The sequence below is a fragment of the Python bivittatus genome, unplaced genomic scaffold (assembly GCF_059951505.1).
Source record: "Python bivittatus isolate LINGU-HERP-01145 unplaced genomic scaffold, Pbiv_v1 ctg000080_np1212, whole genome shotgun sequence".
In the NCBI taxonomy this organism is placed as follows: Eukaryota; Metazoa; Chordata; class Lepidosauria; order Squamata; family Pythonidae; genus Python; species Python bivittatus.
This window is the reverse complement of record NW_028277035.1, coordinates 87,207,978-87,233,889: the sequence shown is the minus strand read 5'-3', so window position 1 is coordinate 87,233,889 and position 25,912 is coordinate 87,207,978. Positions and strand designations below refer to the sequence as shown.

The 25,912-nt window shown below is 43.5% G+C and overlaps 1 protein-coding gene across 2 annotated transcripts; it reads left to right on the top strand.

Moving 5' to 3' along the window:
* The first annotated feature begins 7,133 nt into the window (after positions 1-7,133).
* SH3BP5L (SH3 binding domain protein 5 like) lies at positions 7,134-24,287 on the top strand. Of its 2 annotated transcripts, none has more exons than XM_088134587.1 (7): positions 7,134-7,249; positions 11,748-12,390; positions 15,376-15,438; positions 19,536-19,664; positions 21,243-21,404; positions 21,634-21,807; positions 22,666-24,287. In XM_088134587.1, the coding sequence occupies exons 2-7, from the start codon at positions 12,178-12,180 to the stop codon at positions 23,065-23,067; spliced, it is 1,143 nt and encodes a 380-aa protein (XP_087990713.1). In that variant the 5' UTR covers positions 7,134-7,249; positions 11,748-12,177; the 3' UTR covers positions 23,068-24,287. The 2 variants fall into 2 exon arrangements, with proteins under 2 accessions (XP_087990713.1, XP_087990715.1); XM_088134589.1 differs by lacking the exon at positions 7,134-7,249 and adding an exon at positions 7,352-7,373.
* The last annotated feature ends 1,625 nt before the right edge of the window (positions 24,288-25,912 follow it).

Here is a 25,912-nt window from a genome sequence, read left to right as displayed (position 1 = left end):
GATGAAGTTCAAATTACCTACCAATGTGTGATAATTGTACTGACAAAACATCTTGAATCTCAGACTAGCCATTCACCTAGCATGTTGTATAAACCCAGCCCACATGAGTTAATAGTTACTGAGTTAATGGCTCAGTGTGTTGTCCTTCCTCAGGGTTAATTTAATGAAGCACAGTTAACTATAAATAAATGTGTCATGTAAACACTCAGAGTTTGTGAGCTTCCCTGCAAATCTTCCAATAGCTCTGTACCTTCCACACCAAACTCATGCAAATACCCTCAGGAGATACTCCTTTTCCCACACAGTTGAATATGAAGTGGCCTGAAGAAATTCTGAAGAAGATTGAGGACAGGTTCTTAGGATTTGTTTGGCTCCCTAACTAGTCTCAGAAGTGCTAATATAGGTATGTCTTCATAGTTGGCATGGCAAAGAAGGTGAAGTAGAGCTGCAAAGAAGAAGGAAAAGGCACGTCTTTTGCTAGAGCTGCAGCAAGTTGTCTTAGGCACAAAATGGCCCCAACCAGTTGCAGAGGCAATGAGCTGATTTTGTATAAACCAGCCTTCTCCAACCTTGTCCCTCCTCCTGATCGTGGATTACAACTCCTATAATTCTGAGCCAACACAGCCAGCAAGACAAGGCTGAAGAAAACTTATGTAAAACCACTCAGTGGAGGATAATGCACTGCTTGTTTTTTTAGAGTGGTTTGGAAGTATTTGCATTACTGTTTTCAGCTTCTCTCCTGGAACTCAGCTAAAAGTCCATTAAGGAAATTGATTTCCCCCCTACCATTTATCCTCATGCAGAAGGAAGTTTCACCTTTATATACACAGACAGCCTCAGACCTATGGAAGCATTAATAAGTAAGGAGCCAAACTCTGTATTTTTTCTCACCTAGAGAGATATGGTGAGAGCCAGTTAAGTGTCACGGTGAAGGCACCAGGCTAAAAAACAGAAGACCATGAGCTCTAATCCCACCTGAGGCCCGAAGCCAGCTGGGTGACCTTGGGCCAGTCCCTCCCTCTCAGCCCCAGGAAGAAGGAGGAAGCAAGGGCAAGCCACAGCTGAAAATCATGCCAAGAAGACTGCAGGGACTTGTCCGGGCACTTGCCAGGAGTCAACACTGACTCAAAAGCACACACAAAAAGAGAGGAAGAGAGACTGAGAGCTACACTCTCTGAGTTCTAGTTTAGTGTGTTTTAATAGAACATCCTGTGCTTTTACCTTTAACAGACGTTTGATATGCAGAAATCAACAGGGGAAGATTTTCAGGTCATGGAACTAAACAAGATCACGGCTTAATCTTTGCACATCCAAGTGCTGTTAAAGGCAGAGGTGCTAGGGCTAGTTGGAAAACTGGCTATTCTCACTAGAATAGGATGTCATTTTTTGCAAAGGAACTTGAACGTCTGCTTGACATTAAGTTGCTTCTGCTGAGGATGATAACCAAAGCTAAGCACACTTAATTTTTTTATTCCAACCAAAGCAAAGCCAATTGAAATGGCATATGAGTATGAATGGGGGAAAAAACCCCACTGGAGACTGGTGGTTATAATAAATGTTAAGAAGATCACGGGATCTGCTCAGCCACATTTTCAAGATGGAGACTAATATTATTTATGTGACCATTTTCTTTGCAGAGTCTTTGAAATGAACTAGAGATACTCAGCATGTGAGATATCTATGCTGGAAAAGCAGCATATATTGGATCTGTCATATTTCTGGTAAAGGCAAATAATAGCTGAACAATGAATTGATCAGCCAACCATGCAGTAACACTGCAAAAGCCTAAACTATGTTTATTTCAGTCAGACATTGAATACAGTTAGGTGCATATATCTTGCATGCTTTATTTTAGAAGAATTTGATTAGTCTGTTCATATTTATCCATTTGTTGAGTCACAGTCAAAGCGTACAGATTAATTTGGGTGTGTTTTTTAAAAAATCAGTTTTTAAACTTTCCTTCATTTGCCAAGAGATTGTAAGAGTTCAAGAAAATGACAGAATTTTGAAAAATGTGTCCCGTGTGCTTGGTTGTCAAGTAATCAAAAATGTTTATACCTGTGAAACACACAGATGTAGCATTTGATAGCTTGACTTGATTTTCCTGATCTCCATATTCTGACTAAGCATGCATGGGCTTAAAAATAATTTTTTTTATAACAAATGAAAATTAAAAAACAAAACAAAACTTGGGAATACAGTTCAAATAAAGCAAGATCTAAAAAATCTATGTAAACAAAACAATTGTGCTAGGAAACAGGAGAAAAGACCAAATGGAATAGCTACCAGAGCTCTGAAATATACTGTATACGTTCCTATAAGTGTATATTTCTTCCCACTGATGTTGCAAAATGTACAAGAAGCCTCTAGCTCTTGGATTTGGAAGGAACATTTGGTACAGCCCATATGGGAAACCTCCCAAATGCTTATCCATCATATGGCTGGACTGCCAACAGTTCTTCTATTAGTGGTTAAGAAATGAAAGATCTTCTCCAACAAACTCATTAAATTACCAACTGTGCCACTGCTGACTTCAACCCTAATTCTGCAGAGTCTGTTGGAAAGCAAGAAGTCAGATACCGTATCATCATCCCCTCAAACAGGCAGTAGGCATGACTCTGATATGAAGGATGTTTGTGTGTTGTGTCTTCAAGCCAGTGTTGACTCCTGGAGACTGTCTGGACTAGTCCCTTCAGTTTTCTTGGCAAAATTTTTGGAAGTGGTTTACCCCTGCCTCCTTCTTCCTAGGGCTGAGAGAGAGGGACTGGGCCAAGGTCATCCAGTTGGTACTATGGTGAGACTAGACCTCACAGTCCCCCAGTTTCTAGCCTGGCGCCTTAACCACTACACCAAACTGGCTCTCTGATATGGAGAGGTGGAGCAAAATTAAGGTGCATAGGAATTGGCCCTTAAGGAATTGGATTCACATGTCACACCACCATAATGTGGAATGTTTGGTTTTGGCTTAACACATGTGAAACTAGCTATTATGATTAATAGGCCATGATTTATGGCTGAATGTGTGTGAACTAACCCTCTATTGCTGATTCAGTAAACAGTACTCAAGCAAGCCATAGCTGAGTGTGATATGTGAAACTAGACATTGCCTTTGATCAGATCCCCAAGTAGGACCCCCAAACTCAGAATGTTTTGAACTAGATTCTCTCCAAGAACCAGGACCCTCAATGTTCTGCAAGGTACAATGTATCCTCCCAAGCACAGGCAGTACGCCAGATAGGGAATGACAGAGATGACTGCATGTTTTTCCTTTGAGGTTCTCCACCCCTTAATACTAAAGGGGATGGCTTGGAGGAAGGACAAGAAAATCTGGGTGGACTGTAGGGCAAGTTGGCAGGAAGTGCTGTCCGAGGTTCTGAAAAGCTTTTTTGTCCTCTTTGGATCATATTCTGCCAGCACATTTCATACATGCACCCTGCTCTCACATACTAAGATTATGATCAGAGACCAGGTGGCCCCCCTGCCAAAGATGATGGGAACTGTAATTCAACATACGTGAAATACTCATCCAATCAATAGTAATGGATGAGTATGGAAATATATAAAAACAAATTCTGATTTTATTAAATAGCCAGGAATCATTATTCCTAGGAAAATATTCTGTTTATTAGAAATGAGTATCTCAGGTTGTGTAGCACAGATAAATGGGGAGAGTAAGAAATAAAATAGTTAAAGAGAGAGCATTGCCTAGGGTAACTTATTCCATAGGCATCCCCAACGTGGGCAAATTATGAAACGTGCGTCACAACACAAGGCATGTGATTTATGTACTGGTGAGCAATGTTGGGACACAAGTACAAAAAGCAGTTTGCTTGGGGCCTGGATATCTGTGGGACTACTTGCTCCAAGTAGAATCTGCCCATCCAAAGATATGCTGGTAGAGACACCATGCTCAGAGTCTGTGAGCTGTGAAATATGGCAGGAAGGGACTCAAGGGTGCTGGAGCTCCCCTCCAATGGAAGTGACTCCCCCAGAAATAAGATCAGCAACTTATTCCAAAAATTAGTGAAAACTTCTTTATGCAGGGAGGCATTTGGATACTGAGATGCAGAAAATGGATGTGCCTAATATAAATCTGGACACTGTTGATTCTGTTCTTTTTATTGGGAAGTCGATTAGTATCTTCTAATCAACTGCCCAATCAATGTGCCTTACTGTATAATCCTTTTGTAGGCTGCTCAGATTAATTTTTGACCAAGTGGCCTAAAAACACTTGCAAATAAATAAATAAATGGCTACTCTGTTTCTCCTCTCAAATGTGTATCTTAGTTTAGTTCATCACAGAGTAGAACATTAACCTGTCATTTCCAATATTGCATTTACTACAATACTCTTTTTTAAATGCATGGTCATTATAAGCCAACAGACTGAAATCAAGAGCAGTGTTTCTCAACCTTAGCAACTTTAAGATGTGTGGACTTCAACTCCCAGAATTCCCCAGCCAGAAAGCAACTGCTGCGATTGTCCAAGGATTGAAGGCTTTAGACATTATCACAGCAAAAATGCATGTGCTCACGTAAAACCTCATGGGTTTGCATATACTTGTAAGAAAACTGCACGAAGATCTATTTTTAAACATTTAGATCAAAATAATTATGTTTATTTAAAAGTAAATCCTGCTAAGTTATATGAAGCTTGCTCCCAAGAACAGGTGTAGAGTGGTGCAGCTTAAATTACTTAGCCAACATCAGCTGCTGGAAAACCTGATTAGCAAGTTTTAAAACTTAAACATTCACAGCAATCCTCTACAGTACTTGCAAGCTCGCATTTACCTTGGGATAAATCAAAACTAGATCAATTTTGTCAAGGAAAGCTGAGTTTTGCAAACTGTACCATACTAAGCAAATTAGCTTTTTGTTTATTCTGTAACGTATTTCACTGTGTGAACTGTTTGCAGATACAAAAATAGCATGCAAATATTCCAATTCTGTAGAAACAAAAGTAACACAAAATATTGTGTAAGCTTTCAGATTCTGTAGAATTTATCTTCATAATAATTAAAATAAATTTGAAATGGGGGAGAGAAAAACCCAAATAAGGTTTTGTGTAAGTATACTTTATCAGATTAGATGTTGTTACATGTAGAACAGATTTTAGGTTGCACTGAACACTGGGTTAAAAGAAACAGTAGCAGATGTCACTTCTCTGAACTCAGATTACAATTTCCAAAACCAAACTCAGTTTATTTCCAGGTTTTTTTGGAACTTTTCTAATGACATAGCTTCCTATAACAGACTTTCCAAAAATGAATATACTGTATAGTACAGTTAATCTAAGTGATTTTTAGGACCAACCTAGATAAAATTGCAGGATTGTTTCTCAACAGTTTTTAAATGAAAAATGCATGAGCAAAATCTTGAAACCACCTAGAATTCAGTGCAGGACAGGTAGAATATAAACAGCTTAAACAAATAAATGACAGGAAGGGAAGGATCTAACCACATTGTTTTGGGCAGGAAACATATCCTTTTGTCAGTGCCATCTTCAAAAGATATCAAAAAAAAGAGTTTATGACAGCAGTCTAGTTCAGTATTTGTCACTCTGTTGATTACAAGACTGAATAATTAAATCGTTGGACCTTGCGTTTTTATAATGCATTGTTTTCCTAAGGTTTTTTTTTCCTTTGCAAACAATACATTTTTACCAATAGAAGCAAATATGTGTGGCTCAGGGTTGAACTGTGGAGTCCTTGGGGTGCACTGAAGATGTTACCTAGCCAGGTAACGAAACACTTGCAAGAAAACAACCAAGCTCAGAAAATCCCAAAGAATCCACAGTACATTTTTAGACCAAAGACTGTATGAAGAGAAATTTTTTAAAAATTAAAAACATTCTAGTTGATCAAATCCTGCAGATTGCCTAGGTGATAGAATGGAAGTGGTTTGCCCTTGCCTTCTTACAAAAACATTTTAAAACCTTTTCTCAAGCTACTTGTAGAATCCTTTGTCCTAAAATACACTATAGCCAAGAATGAGAGCAATCCATACTGAATATTAAGCTTTACCCTATAGACATTGCATCATTTCTTCCACTGCAAGCCCCAAAGAGGTGTGTTTCCTAGCAAAACAGGAAGCTTTACAGACAGGCTTTTTCCATGGTTCTCTTTTTGATGTTTCAAATTCAGAAACCATTGTAAAGAAATTGTTTTGCATTTTTGCTCCTGTTATCACTGTTCCTTTATCTGTGCATTCCATGGTGAATCATGATACTTCAAGCAAATGGAATAATTGGTATCATGGTAGCAAGAAAACAACCAAGCTCAGAAAATCCCAAAGAATCCACAGTACATTTTTAGACCAAAGACTGTATGAAGAGAAATTTTTTAAAAATTAAAAACATTCTAGCTGATCAAATCCTGCAGATTGCCTAGGTGATCAATTGGTATCATTGCGGGAGATGGGCAGCATACAAATTTAATAATAAATAATAAATAAAAATAAATAAAATCATGCTAGCCTGCTTCCAAACTCTAGGGCTGGGTTCACCATATCTAACATGGTTACTGAATTAGACCATTTTTCTGGGTTTACACAATATATTGAATTAAACTAACCCAGCTTGCTGGGTTCACACAAAAGCAAAGCACAAAACACACACCCAGCCCACATGAGCATGCTCTGCAGCCGCTAAATCTTTTAGACCAGTGTTCCTCAGCCTTGGCACTTTAAGATGTGTGGACTTCAACTCCCAGAATTCCCCAGCCAGCATGGCTGGCTGGGGAATTCTGGGAGTTAAAGTCCACACATCTTCAAGCTGACAAGGTTGAGAAACGCTCTTTTAGACGATCCAGTGACAACCTAGCCCATGACTTTTAAGGAATGTAGCCTTCCAGGAAGAAAAAAAAAAGCAGTTTTATCCAAAAACGCCACGGCCAGCGGGCAAAACGGCCGAGATCTTTGGGCGCCCGCTTTTCCGTAACGCGACATGGCGTTTCCCGCTTGCAAACCATCCATTCTCTTTAGAGGATTGCTGGTTGGCGTTTCTTCCTCGACTTTTCAAATCCCTGTGAAGGGAAAAGGGGCACATTTCCTCCAACCCGCGCATCCCTGCATTTTCTCCCGGAAACTGGAAAAATGCCTCAGGCGTAAAATCCCTACGCCTGCCGGCCAGAGCGCGGGAAGCCGCCATGCTGTACGTCCAGGGATTCGGGAAATGGAAGGGTGGCTTTTCTGGGACGCCGTTTCCGTTTCCGGTTAGGCCGGGGTTGGAGCGGGTGCAATTGAAGCCGAAGGTAAATAGAACATCCCGCCCCCTCCCCCCCCCGCGCGTTTGGTTGGGGCACTTGGGGTGGGAAAGCCGCGCAGGAGCGGGGATGCCTCTGAAATCGGTGCAAAAAGAGCGCAGACCGGGGAAAAGTGAGAGTTTTCCAGCTGCGATCCTCGGATCTAAGTCTTTGCTTACATTGGGAAGCTCATGGGGCAGACGTGGGCGACCCCCTTTGGGGGTCCACGTCCAGAGGGGTGTAAAAAAAGTCGCTGTTGTGGCCCTTTAACCCCTAGCGAATTTGGGCTGGCACAAGCCGGCTGTCCCCACTCTGGTCCTCTCCAGATTTCCGTAATTCCCAGCCGGCGTAATATAGAAGACATGGGGTCAGGGCGGGCTAATAAGCTTTTCTGTATTAGAACCCATTTCATCAAATACCAAAAAAAAAAATGTTATCTTAGATTGGCAGGCAGGTACAGCCTTGCAGCATCCTCTGGGCATGTGTCAGTCCATCCATGTATCTCCGAGGTGGTGGGCTATGGGCAAAAGTATGTTGGCTTGCAAGGTAGTGTCTGGATTAGAGATCCTAGCTTGCATAGAAAAGCGTGTGCCTGCTTGGGATGAAACTAACTGTGGTTATGCTTGTGGCAGTACTATCTTAACCATTAGCAAGTAAAACAGCATGTAGCATGGGTGCAGCTGAGGTTGGTAACCGAGTCTGCTCCTTCGCTGTGTTACTATAAAGCTTAAATGAAAGCCTCGGTTGACCAAAGTGTGATGGGGGTCAGAATTCAGTCTTTCTGGGCCCTCTGGTGAAGACCATGGGATATGGAGGAACATTGTGACTTGGAATGTAAGTGGAGTAAATGGCAAAGAGTAGGAAATGAAGGAAAGAAAAAGGTGTGTTGTGTGTCCATGAAACTAAGAGGAAGAATGTAATTTGTCTGGATGAAAGTGGTGAATAATATAGGGGAGGGAAAGTATATGGTTGTTATGAATGAATTGGCTAAACTGCAGGTCAGACAATATGAATGGGTGTCATCTGTGTGGGTGACCTTGTCTGGGTTCAGAAGCTAAGCAGGATCAGTCCTGGTTAGTACACAGATGGGAGACCTCTGGGGAATCTCAGGGCTGTAGGCTAGATTGGAAGTGAAAGAATCATCCCAGAAGAAAGCAGTGGCAAATCTCTCCTGTTGCCAAGAAAAGCACATGGACCCCTCCATGAGGTCACCAGCGGTCAAGATATCAAGTCTCTGAAAGTAGAGAATCCATAGACTGGTGATAGTTGCATGTTTTGCTCCAATAAATGGTAAGAAAGAACCAGTTTTCCCAATTTGGGAAAGATTATGCCACATTCTGAAGAAACGTGATGGCGGGAATTATTAATTAGATGACAGGAATGGATGAATGAGAAAAATGATTGGATCATTTAGAGACTAAGGATGAGTGAGAATTGTAATTGGTAAATATCTGTTTTGAAAAATGTCAAATACATGGTTTAAGCATGTCTATTCATATGTGTACATGGCAATGAATAGATAAGCCTAAAGCGTGATTGATTTGATTGCTTATGATGGAAAGCTGAGAGAATCAGCGAAGGCTATGAGAATCAAGAGAGGTTTTGAATGTGGGACAGATCATTTTTAGATAGTGTCAGGAATGAATTTGAGGGAAAAGTGGACATGGAAGGAAAGGAAAGTAAGGAAATGAAAGAAAAATATTAAAAGCAGAATGATTACAGGAAGAGAAAATACAAAATATGTATGAAAATAGTGTTAGAAGATATATTAAACTCCCAGCAGAATAAATGGGATGTTGAAGTAGGGAACTAGGATGTGGAAGCTGCTTCGAACAGGGTGAAAATAATTATGTAACAGAAGTATTTGGAGTTACGCTAATGGAAAAAGGACATTTAATGGAATGTTGAAGAGGTTATAGATGAGAAATAATGCATGTAAGAGATTGACTGCTACAAAAAAATGCAGAAGAAAGATATGTATAATTTGTAGGGAGAGAAAAAGATAGCTGCAAATAATGTTTTCAAAGAAGCAGAGAATAGTTGAGATTAAAAGAGGCAGAGAAATTCAGAGTGAATTTGTTGGAAATAAAAAGTTATTTTGGAAGTGGGTGAAGAGAGCTAAACAAAGGGCTTCTACTAGAGCAAATTGAATAAAAAATAAAAATGATAAAGGGGTTTGGGATGAAACTAGAGTGAGGGAATGCTGGAAGGAATATTTTGGAGATTTATATGGGAATAATAGTGGTATGTTGAAGAGCAGAATTGAAATAAATGTTATAAATATTAGCGTCCAAAATTTTCGCTGTCAGTCAGTCATAAAAGCTGGGAAAATGTTGAAAAATGATATGGCTGCAGAGATATTAAAACATGGACATGGTTTGCTAATGGAAGGGCTGCAACCTGTTCAGGCGTATGTGAAGACAGCATCAGTGCCTGATCATTGGAATAATACTGTTACTGTTCCCCTGTACAAGAGGAAAGATAATAAGAGTGAATGCAAAAACCACAGGAGGATTAGAAAGTGGTTGGCAGAATTCTGGTGGCAGTTCTGGCAGAATTGTAATAGCAATTCTGACAAGCAGTGACAATGAGCAAAATTTGGGAAGTGTGTCGCAACTGTGGCAGCGAATGGGTGGCAGATTAGATTTTTGCTTTTCAGCAAGTCATTGAGAAATGTGTGAGTATGAGAAAGAAAGTTTGTGTTATGTTTATTGATTTAGAGAAAGCATATGATAAAGTGAATTGGCTTGAATTATAGAATGTTTTGCATGAATATAGAATTGAAGGTTGGTTGCTGAGTGGGACCAGTGAATTAAGAGAGAGATGGGATGGAAGGAAATCATATGCGAGAATAAATGAAATGCTTAGCAAATGTTTCACTTCTGAGCAGGGAGTAAGTCAAGGATGTGATGTCCCTTTTTTGTTTAACATACTTATGGATAAATATGTAAAGAATGCTTGGTGATGGTAGAAGTGTGTAGATTTGGGATGTGAACATATATGTGTGGTGTGCTGTTGGCTGAGAATCCAAATGATTTGCAGTGAAGAGGGAAAATGGACCAAACTATTACAAATTATGAAAAATTAGAGCAAGTAGATGAATCTGGTAAAATGTTTACTAAAAATTGGAAAATGAATGGAGAAATGTTAAAATATGCAAATTCTGGTAGAAAAGTAGTGGGTACCTACCTATTGGCTGTTGCAAGGAATGAATGTTTGTCACAAGAAGTGAAAATAGCTGTGTATAAAGCATGTTTTTGCCCACATTGTTATATGGAAGCACAAGGTGTATATATCAGGAGAAACAAAAACGTGAGTTGAATGCAGTGGGTGATGGGGTCCTTAAGGGATGTGTGATAAAGGAGAGGGGAATCAAGAATGAATGTGCATTGAATACAAAAGTGAGGGATCAATTCAGAAAAAGCATCTTGGGATGGTTTGGAGAATGAACGAGAATTGAATCGACTAACAAATGTAGGAAGAAAGAGAGAATGAGTCAAGAATGCAGGAAAGTCCAAGAAAGGCATAGTTAGATGGAGTTTCTGAGATCCTGAAAAAGAGAGAGGCGAGAAGTGTAAACCACAAAAGGTCTCTTTTGGACTTTCACTGTAAATTAATTAAATTCAGGTAGTCCTTGGATTATGACAGCAATTAGGACCCGGATTGCCGTTGTAAAGTGATGCGGTTGTAAAGTGTAACATCATGTGGCTGCATTGCTTAGCAATGGCAATTGCAGCAGTCCTGGTTGCCGTTGTAACCCCAAGACATACAGGTCCTCAAGTGGGAAGAGGCAGGAGTCCCGGGCAAGGAATGTGGGGATGGTGCAGGGGGATGGGGAGGCCGGGGGAGGCCTGGTGCATAATGTTGCTTACCCCCAAAGGGAATAGCATGATGCATATGTATTTATGTATATATGCATATATCTATACATGTACTGTAGGTTTGGGGGCATTACAGTTACAGCAGCGTTTCTCAACCTTGGGAACTTTAAGATGTGTGGACTACAACTCCCAGAATTCCCCAGCCAGCCATGCTGGCTGGGGAATTCTGGGAGTTGAAGTCCACACATCTTAAAGTTCCCAAGGTTGAGAAACGCTGATTTGGAAGGAAATGGAATGGAAAGATGTCATCTGGTGCGGATTGAACAGCTGCAAAATGAGTACACTATGAGTGTGCAGCGGTAGGAGACAGGTGATCCATACGAAGGCTGTGTATCTAATGAAAAAGGCTGTCATTCATTAACGTTTATCCCACAATGACACTGTTGGTCTGTAAGGTGCCACAGCCTCCTTGTTGTTTTACTGCAAGAGACAGCACAGTTGCCTCTCCGAAACTTAAAGGCACGGTGCTCCACAGAGGACCAGAAAAGGCATCAGTTGCCTTGGTTGCGAAGAACACAACTTTAGTTTGTAACTGGTGAAGGGTTGCCTCTTGCTAAATAGCTAGTTTTTAATTTTAATTTATTCTCCGTTTTTCTCTCCCCCCCCCCCCCGCTTGACTGTCTCAGTTCATTCGGTCGCGCTGCCGGATCCTACCTCAAGGGAGGGCCTTAAGACAAAGCAGCAGACGGCGGGGGGGTGGAGGATACACCTGACGGGAGCTTTCTCCACCCCCTCTGCGAGTGAGCACCTTCGGGGAACGTCTGTGCCCCCTTCTCTGTGGGGAGGCTCTTGCGTCGCAGCGCTTTAATTTTCCAAAGAGTTCCAGCTAAGCTGACATCACTAGAGGTGGCCCATTGCTTCCCAGACTGGTGCCATAACTTTCGCCCCGTTCCTTCCTTGCTGGGCATGCCAGAGGCGTCTTGTATGAACCCGGAAGCCCCATGCCAATTCTCTGCAGGCGGGCCTGGCCTGCAGATGGTGCCTGGGTTCTGGTGACTTGGGCAGCCTGCCCACTGAGGGAGAGCAAAGGCAGGAGAGGGGCACAGGAAGCCTGGCATGGAGGACTCTGACCAGCGGTTGGTGCTGGGCATGAACATGGGGGATGGGCGGCAGACGCCTCCGGGGCAGCTGCGAACACCCTCTGAAGACAGCGAGGAGCAGCGGGTGCCTGGGCCAGAAGCCATGTGTGATGGTGGTGGTGATGCCAGGAAGAAAGAAAATGAGGAGGAGGAAGAGGAGGAGGAGGAAGAACTTGACCCTCGTATTCAGGTAAGAGAATGCTAAATTCCTTCTCTCCTGGCCACTCCTCCCTGGCCATACCTGGAAGATTTGGAAGTTTGGGTCATAAGGTCTGGTTGCAAGAATCTAGGGAGCCACCAAATGACAGCAAAGGGATAAAGAAAATGTTAGCTCTTTGCTGCCATCTAGTGATGGTCTGGATGTTTGTAACCCAGATTTGGTAGCCTTAACAAACCGGCTCAGTCTACACCAGAGAGGAGCTGAGACTCAGTCTTCCTGCTTCCTGAAGGGCTACAGGAGTTGAATGAAAACCGCAAATTTTTTTATTAGGTATAATATAAATTAAAAGCATCGCCGTTTACTAAGATACTGACAGTGGCAAGAATCAGTCTGGCACTGCTGTCAACACAGGATCGAGAGAGTAAAACTGGGGTATAAGCGGCAATGGGAAAATTGACTGTGTATATTCATGGCAGACATCTAACCAAATCCAAGCAGGTATTATTCCCTTGTATACAGTACAACAGGGTTCCTCAACCTTGGCGACTTGAAGATGTGTGGACTTCAACTCCCAGAATTCCCCAGCCAGCAGGGAATTCTGGGAGTTGAAGTCCACACATCTTCAAGTCGCCAAGGTTGAGGAACCCTGCTGTACAACATACTACACAGGTAGCAGGCTAAGACACTTAGAATATGTTTTTTGAAGAAAAAGAGAAACTGTTTAAAAAACAACCAAAGTGATCCAAAGAGAAATAAGTAATCACAGATGCCCGAAGTACAGTATAATAATATTTAAGGAGCAATTAGTGGCTGGGGAAAAAAAAGGGGGGGGCTACTAGAATCCTTTTTCCTACAAAGTTTTTTCTATAGCCTTTTTGCTTCCTTTCCCTTTTTAAAAAAAACTTTAAAAAATCTTTTTATGATCATATTTCATTTCAGCCTTTGCTCTGATGTTTACTTTATATGTATACAGATAGTCCTTAATGACCGTTCATTTAGCAATTGTTCAAAGTTACAACGGTGCTAAAATGACTTACGACTGATGCCCGAAGTTACATCATTGCAGTGCCCCCCGCGGTCACGTGATCAAGATCCAGGTGCTTGGCAACCAGCTTGCACTTACGACGGTTGCAGCATCCTGGCGTCACATGATCGCCAATTGCCACTTCCCAGCTGGCTTCTGGCAAGCAAAATAATTGAGGAACCGTGTGATTTGCTTAAAAGATCATAAAATTGGGTCTGGTCATGTGATAACTCACTTAACAACTGCATTGCTTAGTGACCTAAATGCCAGTCCCAGTTGTGGTTGTTAAGCAAGGACTACCTGTATGTATTCTTTTCCCTTTTCTTTTTGCTTTTTTGTTTGTTTTACCTTATTAATAAAAAATAAAACCAGGAAGGGCTACAGGAGACAATCCCTCTCTTGTCATCGGAAGGGACATGGCCAATTTTTTTCACCCTTTTTGGGGGAAGGGAGAAGGAGGGCTCCCTATCTCTTCCTGAATCCCTGAAAAACAATCCGAAATCAGACTGCTGATCTTTGACCTTCAGCCACTGAATTTCTTGGGCTGCCTGGGGCTGCACGCCAGTCAGGGATCGCTCAGTCCTTGTCTGTGGCCACAGTGGAATGGCAGAAATATAGTGGTCCTCTCCTTGACTCTCTTGCTGGGGTAAGCCTTCCAGCTGCTGAGGATTGGGAACAGGCTGGTCCAGCAGGTGTTTTATTTTGTTTTCTCTGGCCCAGTTGCCCAGAAAGTTGGGGTGGTTGCCACCATTTGTGGAGTCAGAGGGAATATTTCTCTGAACAAAAGCTAGCAGCATCAGCTTGACTTCAGCATCCATGAAGTAGGCTAGCTTTGGCGATGGGACCACCAGTCTCCCCCCAAAAGGTCTAAGTGTCAAGGTCTATGGAAAAGGGAGCCCCATTCATATTGCCCCAGGAAGAAGTAGGGTTTTTTAACCAAACAAATAATTTTAAATAAGCCATTTTCTTGTCCTCATAATTTTGTAGAAGAGCATGTTAGGGAATTCTTTTTTTTTTTTTTAGTTAGGTATGAAGAGAGGATCTGGTGTAAGCTTTTGGCGAGAAGAGGTAGCCTCTCTGTGACCCATACTTCTTTCTCATTGCATCCTCCTCCTCTTCACCTGGATGGATTTTTTTTTCCTGTTTCTGTGGAGCAGGGAATTGTTCACAATTTACTGCCGTTGTTTAAACAAGCAGCATGAAAATGCCTGGGTTTTTCCCTGCATTCTCCTCCTGCCTTTCCTGCCACCTGCCACCATTCTGGGAAGGGAGGGAAGGAGGGGCAAACACACATCTATAGCCTAAGGATGGAAAAGGGCTGCCTCACATCCTGCTGTCTTATTTTCATTTGGAGACCATCTTCCAATGAAAAAGAGGGATAATTCATGTCTCTATTATTTATTGTGAATCTCTTTGGAGACCCACATGAGTGGGAAGACAGGGTACAAATGTTTCAGATATGATGTATTTAGAGATTTGTACCATCCCATCATCAACATGCAGGGGCTTGAATCTTGGAGTCTCTCATCCCATCCATTATCCTTCACCCCCTTACATTCCTAGGTCTTGTCAGTCCCCTTCGCCCAAATAGGCAGTCAACTGTCTTTTGAAAGCCTTAATTTCTAGTTTAACAGAATAATATCTGGCAAAGAATACGGTGTAACTTTCTGTTGTTTATTCTGAGTGAAATAGAGGATTTTTCTTTTGCCTGTCCTGAACGCTTGAATGAATACACTGCGCGCCTATGTGTGAGTGCATATGTTCCCTCCCTGTTCAGAAGTCTAGCAGAAAATAGGCCGTTCTGAAAAGTGAATTCCAGCCCTGTGGATGTGCTGGGATTACAACTCCTAGAATTCCCAGTTGGTGGCCATGCTGGTTGGGAATTATGGGTACTGTATGCCTCTGTAAGGTGCCAGATGAGAGGAGACTTGTGTGCTGGGCTTAGTTCAGTGGCTTCTCTTAAGCCCCACTCTCTGCTTTTCTGCCTGCAGGAAGAACTGGAGCACCTCAACCAAGCCAATGAAGAGATCAATCGAGTGGAATTGCAGTTGGATGTAGGTAACAGTCTCAACGTTCCTTGGAACACCAAGGGAGGGGCTGGCTGTGGGCCCGCGATTGTCTGTAATATTGTGGGGAGGGGAAAGCACCCTGGACGAAGCAAGGAAGTGGAACGGGCTGAAACCAGACATACATAGGTTGCTATTTTTCCTAGTTTGGGGAAAAGGCTGTTTTGGATTTCTGAAGTGGCTTTCTAAATGGGCTAAGTCTATTTTAGGGCTTGCACAAGTTTTATTGTGCTTTCCGTCTCAAAACAGCAGAGGACCGTGTCACTGATTTTCAGCAGAGGGGGCTTCAGGAAGCACTGCAAAATGGGCTCAGGGCATGCCCTGGGTACCTGAGGCTGTGAGTTGCCCACCTCTGGTTTCAGTCTGCACACACAAACTTCAGTACAAGCGTCTGGGTACTGAATACTGCAAATTTGTCTGCACTCAGGGATGTTTGGTGTGGTGTTTTTACTGTAGTAAGTGCTATCGATCTCTGGCAACAAACATCTCTGGGAGAGGGGGGAGGAGAGGAAATTGTTCTGCAGTTGTGCTGTGCATGGAGATACAGCTCAATTTTGGGGAAGATTCTTTTTCCCTCGCTTCAAGCCAGAAAGATTACAGTTGGAGATCTCATACCCCCTGCCAGAATTAGCATCCTGACCCGACTACCTGTGAAGGATCTGGAAGGGCTTGATTAGGATCCACAGCCAGGCCCTCCAAAGGCTTGAGGACAACCACCGGAGGCCCTTCCAAGCTGCTACAACCTGTAAGGTTTGGGAAGTAATACACGGATTGCATTTAATTGAAATTTATTTCAATTGCAATTTATTACAATTACATTTAGTTTTGGTCTTGGTCCTGCCTGATTTTAAGACAGTGGCCTACCATTGCTCAAGGCTGAGAGGAGTCCTCAGCCCCAAGGCTTATCCATCCTTTGGCCAGACTGTGATGAGAAACCGTTTTTGGCCCTGAGGTATCTGCGTATTTCTCTCCTTCCAAATGGTCTACACACTGCCATTAGCAGTCAGAAACCAGTGCCCTTAAAATGACTTGCTGGAAAAGAGGAACAAGGTGTAACTTAGTTGCAGTGCAGAAGTGGTGATCCTGAACAAGCTGATTGGGAAAGCTGGAACTTCCCTCCTCAGGTAGTTGTTCCCTAATCATGGGTTGGACATCTGGAGATGGTTGTCACCTATGAGCTGGACAGAAGCCAGCATAGACTTGAACAACAGTTTTTCCTAATAAACTGGGTTGCCTTGGATATGACTTACCTACCTTCTCCCTTAGTGGGCTACCAGCAAAGGGGACTTAGCACAGAAGGGACAGAATAGTAGGCTTCAGGCCAGGAGGTGAGCCAGTTAAGACACTCCCCTGTCTCCAGAAAAATAGTAAGGTTGAGAAGGGAAGTCAGATCTGGTTACCATAAAACTCCATATTTGGACTCTGTATCTTGTTGGAAGCAAGTTGGAGAGTCTGCAACTTATGTGAAGCTTAAGGGTAGAGATGGGAGCAATTTGCATTGCTTAAAAATTGGGGGGGGGGATAAAAAAAACAGCCCCAAAATGTCTACCTCTTCCAATGTTGCCACCCTATCAGTGCCCCCTGGACACTCAGGAGGCTGAATTGCAGCTCCTGAGACTTCCCAACGTTGCCCACCCCTCTCCTGTTCCAGGGCTAACCAAATTGTGGTTCACAGCTTACACCAGTCCCTGCAGCTACAGGACCCCACCAGAACTGCTGTGCTGAAATTCAGCGGCAAATTGCAGATTTTGGGCAGCGCAGGTTTTTGTGCGTTTTTAATAAATAAAGGCTAAAATAGTTGCATCAAAAAAATGAATACTGCTCAGAATGCAAATCCTAGAATTCCTCTATAAATTGGGTCTGCTACTCTCAGAATTCCCAGCAACAGTCCCAATATATAGGGGACACTGAGTTGGGGAGGACTATTTCAAAGGATTCCGAAGTCATATGATTAGTTCTGCTAACCCAAAAACAGTTTTCCCCCCGAATAAGAAAGATCAGTTAGTACTTTGGCCTAGTTTAAACTGTGGATCCAGTTTTGTGGCTTCTCTTGCAAACTGCCTGGTGTGACGTAAAGGGTCACCTCCCTGAGAATTGGTGGGAACGTGAGATACAGTGGGGCAAAAAAGTATTTAGTCAGCCACCAATTGTGCAAGTTCTCCGACTTAAAAAGATGAGAGAGGCCTGTAATTTTCATCATAGGTATACCTCAACTATGAAAGACAAAATGGGGGAAAAAATCCAGAAAATCACATTGTCTGATTTTTAAAGAATTTATTTGCAGATCATGGTGGAAAATAAGTATTTGGTCAATATCAAAAGTTCATCTCAATACTTTGTTATATATCCTTTGTTGGCAATGACAGAGGTCAAACGTTTTCTGTAAGTCTTCACAAGGTTTTCACACACTGTTGCTGGTATTTTGGCCCATTCCTCCATGCAGATCTCCTCTAGAGCAGTGATGTTTTGGGGCTGTCGCTGGGCAACACGGACTTTCAGCTCCCTCCAAAGGTTTTCCATGGGGTTGAGATCTGGAGACTGGCTAGGCCACTCCAGGACCTTGAAATGCTTCTTACGAAGCCACTCCTTCGTTGCCCGGGCGGTGTGTTTGGGATCATTGTCTTGCTGAAAGACCCAGCCACGTTTCATCTTCAATGACCTTGCTGATGGAAGGAGGTGTTCACTCAAAATCTCACGATACATGGCCCCATTCATTCTTTCCTTTACACGGATCAGTCGTCCTGGTCCCTTTGCAGAAAAACAGCCCCAAAGCATGATGTTTCCACCCCCATGCTTCACAGTAGGTATGGTGTTCTTTGGATGCAACTCAGCATTCTTTCTCCTCCAAACACGACGAGTTGAGTTTAGACCAAAACATTCTACTTTGGTTTCATCTGACCATATGACATTCTCCCAATCCTCTTCTGGATCATCCAAATGCTCTCTAGCAAACTTCAGATGGGCCCAGACATGTACTGGCTTAAGCAGGGGGACACGTCTGGCACTGCAGGATTTGAGTCCCTGGCGGCGTAGTGTGTTACTGATGGTAGTCTTTGTTACTTTGGTCCCAGCTCTCTGCAGGTCATTCATTAGGTCCCCCCGTGTGGTTCTGGGATTTTTGCTCACCGTTCTTGTGATCATTTTGACCCCACGGGGTGAGATCTTGCGTGGAGCCCCAGATCAAGGGAGATTATCAGTGGTCTTGTATGTCTTCCATTTTCTAATTATTGCTCCCACAGTTGATTTCTTCACACCAAGCTGCTTGCCTATTGCAGATTCAGTCTTCCCAGCCTGGTGCAGGTCTACAATTTTGTTTCTGGTGTCCTTCAACAGCTCTTTGGTCTTGGCCATAGTGGAGTTTGGAGTGTGACTGTTTGAGGTTGTGGACAGGTGTCTTTTATACTGATAACGTCAAACAGGTGGCATTACTACAGGTAACAAGTGGAGGACAGAGGAGCCTCTTGAAGTAGTTACAGGTCTGGGAGAGCCAGACATCTTGCTTGTTTATAGGTGACCAAATACTTATTTTCCACCATGATTTGCAAATACATTCTTTAAAAATCAGACAATGTGATTTTCTGGATTTTTCCCCCCATTTTGTCTTTCATAGTTGAGGTATACCTATGATGAAAATTACAGGCCTCTCTCATCTTTTTAAGTGGGAGAACTTGCACAATTGGTGGCTGACTAAATACTTTTTTGCCCCACTGTATTTCTTGTTCAAGCTAGTGATGGATAGGACTTACATTTCAACACAATGCTTTGGAGTTGCCCTAGTCCTATCACCTTTATGCCTTCTCTACTGCTGCCAATCTGCACCTAACATTTGGAATATATGTCGGTACCATTAGGGCCTCTGTTGCTGGTCCAGAAGGTGGCCATGTGGTATGGGCACTCCGTGTGAGGCCACTTGAACATCCATCGGACGTAGCATTGGAATCAGTCTTGGGGAAAGAATCTCAGAAAGGGCACAGGCAGGCTAAAAAAAAATACCTGACTAAGATTAATAAATATGGCAGGAATTGGCGGGGTGGGGGGGATGTTATTAAAGATGCTGACACAGTTTGTGCCCTTGGTCCTAACAGGAAGCCCGTACCACGTACCGGAGGATCTTGTCCGAATCTGCCAGGAAGCTCAACACCCAGGGCTCTCAGCTGGGGAACTGCATTGAGAAAGCGCGCCCTTATTACGAAGCCAGACGCTTGGCCAGGGAGGTACGCCTACCGGTGCCTTTCGTGAATGTATCATTTATCCCCTGCTGTTTTAAAACCAGAAGCTTTCCAACTTGGGTTCGGCTTTAGCATTCCTCTACTCATTTTATGACCTCAACTCATAAGACGTTACCTGGATTCAGAAGCTGCTCTTCTGAATTAGGAACCTCTTGAACAAATAACTTGGGGTCCCACAGACCTCCTTTTTGAAGTCATCTGTAGATCACTGTTGTACTTTCACACCAGTATCTGCTGTTTTTGTGTGATGGAATGGCTGGATGAAAGCCGCGCTCAGGGAGATAAGCATTTCCTTAGCCCCCAGCAGGAGCGTGGGGAGGTTAAGAAGATGAGACTGGCACCACCCTAAGGAATTCACGGTGTTTTGGCTGGCTGGCTTGGGAAGTTTAGATGTAGTCTGGAGAGATTGGTGTCAGGTTCAGCCCAAAGAACTCCACAAGACAGTACAAATACAGTTCTGTTGCATTTATTAGCTTCCACCTCAAAGAGAGAATCTCCCCAGACTGAATCTAAACTTCCCAAGCCAGCAAGCCAAAACACCGTGAATTCCTTAGGGTGGTGCCAGTCTCATCTTCTTAACCTTCCCACGCTCCTGCTGGGGGCTAAGGAAATGCTTATCTCCCCAAGCGCGGCCTTCACCAAACCATTCCATCACATCTTGTTTTTTAATGGGTGTCTTGATTCTCTGGGGATCTGCACTGTGGCTTACCAAAGAAAAACTGCTTATTTAATTTTTAAGAGAGGGTCCATAAAACGTAGGAAAAAACGGATCAGCATTATTTAAAAAGGTAATACAGCTGCTTTCATGTGTGCTTGGTTGAGAGAGCTACTGCTTTTCCAGAGACTGTTAAAGTCTTTCCAATCACCTCATGCTCTCTTCCATCGTCTATGTAAAATCAGAGGCTGATGTGAGTGTAAGGAATAACGGGATCACCGATTAGATATGAAGCCTGTCAAACTCATCCACCAGTTGAGAACTTTTTTGACAGGATCTGGGCTATTAGCCGCCCCACTGCAGACGTGCATTCTTGTGCTTTCTTTTGAATTTTGATTTCTGTGAGAACTCTAGAAAAGCACAGTTAAAATACAAGCTGGCTCCACTTTCCAATAGCCAAGGATCTGCTACCGTGATATGCAGAAGGTACTGAAGCAACTCAGCTTTTAAAAGATTGTGAGATGATAGGAGTGTTGGGAGGCTGGTTTCTAATCTGGCCTTTTCCCCCAATCCTCTAGTTTTAAGTATTTAGGAATGTTTTTTCTGCAGAAAGGGGAGCCAACTAATATGCCATCCCCTGCCTGCAGTCTGAAATGGAACAGCCCAATTAGTGCCTCGGGAATCTTGTGTGTTTAAGGTCTCAGATGCTTTCTCAGATTCAAGGTCTAGATCAAATCTAACAGAAATGAGAAAAACGGGATGGGTGGATTTCCCTCAAGAGGAAAGAGGAGATACAGTAGGGAACCAAAGAGACTGGTTCCTTTTCTCAGTTGTACACGGGCAATGTTAAGAGGGATTGTGGTTGTTTAATTGATATTGCTGATTCCATTTTTCCTGCTTTCTGGCAGGCCCAGCAGGAGACCCAAAAGGCTGCCCTGCGGTACGAACGAGCAGTTAGCATGCACAACGCAGCCCGGGAAATGGTTTTTGTGGCTGAGCAGGGAGTCATGGCAGACAAGAACAGGCTGGATCCCACCTGGCAGGAGATGCTGAACCATGCCACCTCCAAGGTGAAGTTCTTCTCCTAGGGTGGAATTGGGCTGAACCTTCCCAACCTGATGGGCTCTCGAAGAGTCAGGACTATCAGGCGGGTTCCAGACAGGGAATCGTTGTTCTGGAGCACCCGATAGATGTAGCTTCTCTAGTGTCTGAAGGCACAGGCACCATGAAGATGGAGAGAAGAGGAGAATAGGACTGGTGCAGTATTGATTTGGTAACTCTGATTCCTGTGCCCTTCAGGTGAATGAGGCTGAGGAAGAGCGGTTGCGTAGCGAACGGGAGCACCAGCGTGTCACCCAGCTCTGCCAGCAGGCCGAGGCAAAGGTGCAGTCACTCCAGAAATCCTTGAAACGAGTTATTCTGAAGAGCAAGCCCTACTTTGAGCTGAAGGCTCAGTTCAACCAAATCCTGGAGGTGAGGCCGACCTTTGACCCTACTCTAAGTCCCTTGCCTATGCCAAACAGGCGGGGGGAGCAGATGCTGTTATCTTTGCATCTTTGCATATATAAATATCTGTATTTGTTTCCCATCTATCCTGAGACTAAGCTGGAGAGGTAGCTTCATCTTTCTCTGATGAGATACATATTCCTTTCCTGTAACATGAAATTGTGAAACTCTTAAGCATAGATTTGGGTTCAAGGATGTTGTCTGTCATGACTCTTCCAGCTCAAGCTAGAATTCTGGATTATCTTGGAGGAAAAAATAAACCCTCCTAAGTCAAATTCAACTCTTGGTGCCTACATGGAGATGCCCAGGTAGCTTCCTTGGCATGGTATGAAAGCGATTGGCTGTTGCTCTGTTGTCATGTTGGCGCAGATCCACTTGACATCCAACCTTGGGACTCAGATTTCCAAATGGGATGGGAGAGAATTTGGAATTTAGGTGGAAATCAGGAATTGGCTTTGGAATAGTGGATCTCATTCCTGGCCGTTGGTGCTTAGCCTGGATGCACAACCTTTGGGCCGAGGGCTGCAAACTCCCATCCACTTTTTAATGTCGATTTTGACTCTCTCCCATTCATCTTTTCTACCTAATGCAATCTTAAACCCCAAAGTTTAATTACTTATTTACTAAGTACTAATGGTGTCCGAAGGGTGTATTTCTACGGATGTCTATATCTGCCTCTAATCTTCCTCAATTCCCCTACATTGTATTCTAGAATAGTATTCCTAAGGCCGAGGTCTTGCCCTCAGTGTACCGCAATACCATATTGATGGGTGCTGGGTTAACCCTCATCATAGATTTTCTTGCCTTGCATTCCTTGCATTTTAGGAGCACAAGGGCAGGGTCACCTCCCTTGAGCAGCAGGTCGCCCAGGCAAAGATGCGCTATTCCGTGGCCCTGCGCAACCTGGAGCAGATCAGCGAGCAGATCCATGCCCGGCGGCTCCAGCGCCTGGTAGGACGTCGCGCTTCCCCAGTCGGTGCTGAAGCCAGCCCAGCGCTGCTGTATGGCGGGATGGTACTACCTCCGGAGCCCGTTGCCTCGGCTGACACGCTCTCGGTCCTCAGCTTCCAGACCATCGCCTCAGACCTGCAGAAGTTTGACTCCGTTGAGCACCTGCTGGGCCTCTCTGATGCTGCCAGTCTCAACAGCGATGAGCTGGAGGAGAGGGAGCAGCGGCGTATGGCTCAGCCCCACCCCTTTAAGCACCACCGCAGCATCAGCCTCTGACCCTCCCCTTCTCTCCGCTGCCCCTTTAAGCCCTGGCCTTCAGAAGAATGGGGAGGTGGTGGTTCTAAGGCACCAGGAGAAGTTATGAGCAGAGGCATGGATTCCATAGTGATTTTGGCCTCACCCATCTGCAGTGTTGATTTTTCCCCTCTCTGTGTAGGTGCAATCCCAGATTTTCTGCCCTCTTGATCTCCCTGCACCAGGGGCTCATCCAAGTCCCAGTTGTTTGGAGACTTTAGCGTTCTGGTCCCATCATGCCTGATCCATCAGGCTGCCATCTCCCCAAGCATGCCCCTCTTTCCTGGGAGCATTGCATGCTGGAAGTAATTCTGCAATTTTCCACTTTTATCCCGGCTTGTTGGATCCCTGGTGACATAGTTCTTCTCAGCTGCTGGAAGGCTGTCTAGGGCTGAGAAAGGTGTGGGAGGGAAGCAGCATTGCTCTTTTCAATGATTTCTTGGGGGGGGGGGAGATGAATATAGGTGGGCCGTAGGGATGCTAATGTAGAGATGCTCCCCTGCTCCTCTCACTGCATTCAAGAGAACTTCCTACACTGCTTTCATGGAGTTGCCACGCAAGGCTGTATGTGACAATATGGCTTATTTAAAAAAGAACTCTGGGGCCCCACAGGGCTTCTCTGACTCACTACCATACATAACTGACAAGGCATGTCATTTGTCCCTCCTGAGCAACAGGTCACACGCGCACACGCACACACACACGCACACACACACACAATGGCAGCCATCCACCTCTTTCCAGCTTCTTTAAAATAGAGACATGCCGTCTTGCCTCATTGCAAAATCCGATGGAGAAGATGGTGCCCCAATGGTACCGTGCAGCACTCCCAGGAGAGAAGATGTGGGGCAGGAGGCTCCTTCCACCAGAAAGGCCCCACCTACCTAATACCCTTGGCGCAGCCCTTTCTGCCCTGTGTTCTTCTAGGAGTCTAATCGTTTGCACTAGCAAGTGGCAGAAGAGGGGACTGGAAGTTTCCTTCTGTTCCCAGCGGTCCCTGTCTTTCCATGCCTTTTTGGGGGGGGTGGGCGGAGCAGTTTCTGCCACTCAAATTTGCTGGACTTTGGCTGTGATGAGAACTTGCTGGTTTGAGGCAGCCATACAGCAACTCTGTACCTGTTTGTGTGTGTGCGTGTGTGTGTGGAGGTTTGTCTGACCGGCTTATGCTGTGTATTTTATTTAAAGTAAAGTTTATGCCCTATCAAGTGGCTTCTTTGTTTTTATTTTGCTAAGTATAGCCAGGTACAATGTCCACCCCCCCAGCTGTGGTGCTGAAAAGGGTGGGGGGAGACCTTCCTGTGTAGGGAGTGGAAAATTGCACACATTTCATCAGTCTTTCCCACATGTTTTTGCTGCGTGAAAAAGCTGGAGGGATGAGGGCAAGCTCTCCCATCCTTGGCAGAACACAAAAGGTTTTATAGTTTACACAACTATATGCAGTGTCAGAGCAGGAAGTGCAGACCTTTTCCCTGTGCTGCGTGCAAAATGCGTATCCTGAATGTACCTTTTTAATATTTTTAGTCCTATAAAAGAAAAAAAAACCAATAACCAGGTATAATAATAAATAGCACCAAAAACAAAATAAACCAGAATGTAACTAAAAGAAAGGGGGGAAAAAAGCAAAAAAGAGGAAGGAATAAAAAAATTAATACAAATATACGGAGTGTACCAAAAGTCAGGCCTCATAGGCCAATCACAGTGTTTTATTAATACTTTTTTTTTCAGAGAAAATGTTACTAAGGAATGTTCAAAGGTCCAATTCAAACATTAAATGTAATTTATATAATAAATTGTCTATGGGGAATGAGTTTTGGTACACCCTTTATAACTACATTGATCAGTTTCCCACAGTATCAGTAGAAAGCCAGTACATATGTAAAAAGTAAGCCTTCTATCCAGGATTTTAAGTTGGGTCCACCAAAATAGAACCATCTTCTTAGCTGTGGCCCATGCGCTGTAGATCCAATGTTCTTCATACTTATGTATAATTCATGTGTACACATCTTGGGTGCCTTTTTCCTGTCCGAGCACCATATTTACCACTCTGAACATTAAACCAAAACCATGTCAGCCTAGCAGGCCTAAAATCTGGGTCAGAGACTCAATGTACTGCACTTCCAACATACAGAAGGTGAACCCCAACCCTAATTATACATGCTTGGAGGGATCCAGTACACTCAGAAAAGAATATTGTTGAATTAATCTCATCCAAAGGTCATATATTGTAATACTAATTAAACATTCTTTACCCTAACATTGATTTGTTAAAACAATGCTCTAACTTAGTTTTCCAAGTAACTTGCAGCCCATTTCTAGCTTAACAGAACTTTCAAATAGTGAATGAAAATGAAGTAGATTTAGGACCCTTGAAACTTTTTTCTAATATTAATCATTGTATTTCAGATAACTTCACTTCAGATGTAGCTAATGCACCAGGCTGAAATTATACAGTCGAGAGATACTTTAATTGTATGTACTGCCACTGAGCAGTCAAATGTTTTTGCAAGACATCAGATGTTTTGAAAAACTGATTAGTAAAACAGTGGTCTAAAGTATTAATGCTTTTTTTTGTCTGTGAATTACAGAAAAATGGTTGGCAACACTCCTAAAGAAGTGTGTTACCCATAATACCAACATCTTATGAGAGTTGGATCGCATTTAAATCTGCCCAACATATTCCAAATATGTCTTGCAGCTATATATAGATGTACTAGGACTGCAATTCCCCAAATGCTGACTTGGAATTCTGGGTGGCAAAGTCCCAACACTTATTTTTCTGTAAATGATATATTTGTTTTCCGAGAAAACTCACCGGACCACAGTCTTT

Excerpts from the sequence above, each read along its gene's own strand:
- SH3BP5L (XM_088134587.1), top strand. The coding sequence starts at position 12,178 with ATGGAGGACTCTGACCAGCGGTTGGTGCTGGGCATGAACATGGGGGAT. Across the intron at positions 21,405-21,633 it reads TGAACCATGCCACCTCCAAG|GTGAATGAGGCTGAGGAAGA; the intron begins GTGAAGTTCTTC and ends TGTGCCCTTCAG. Across the intron at positions 21,808-22,665 it reads AGTTCAACCAAATCCTGGAG|GAGCACAAGGGCAGGGTCAC; the intron begins GTGAGGCCGACC and ends CTTGCATTTTAG.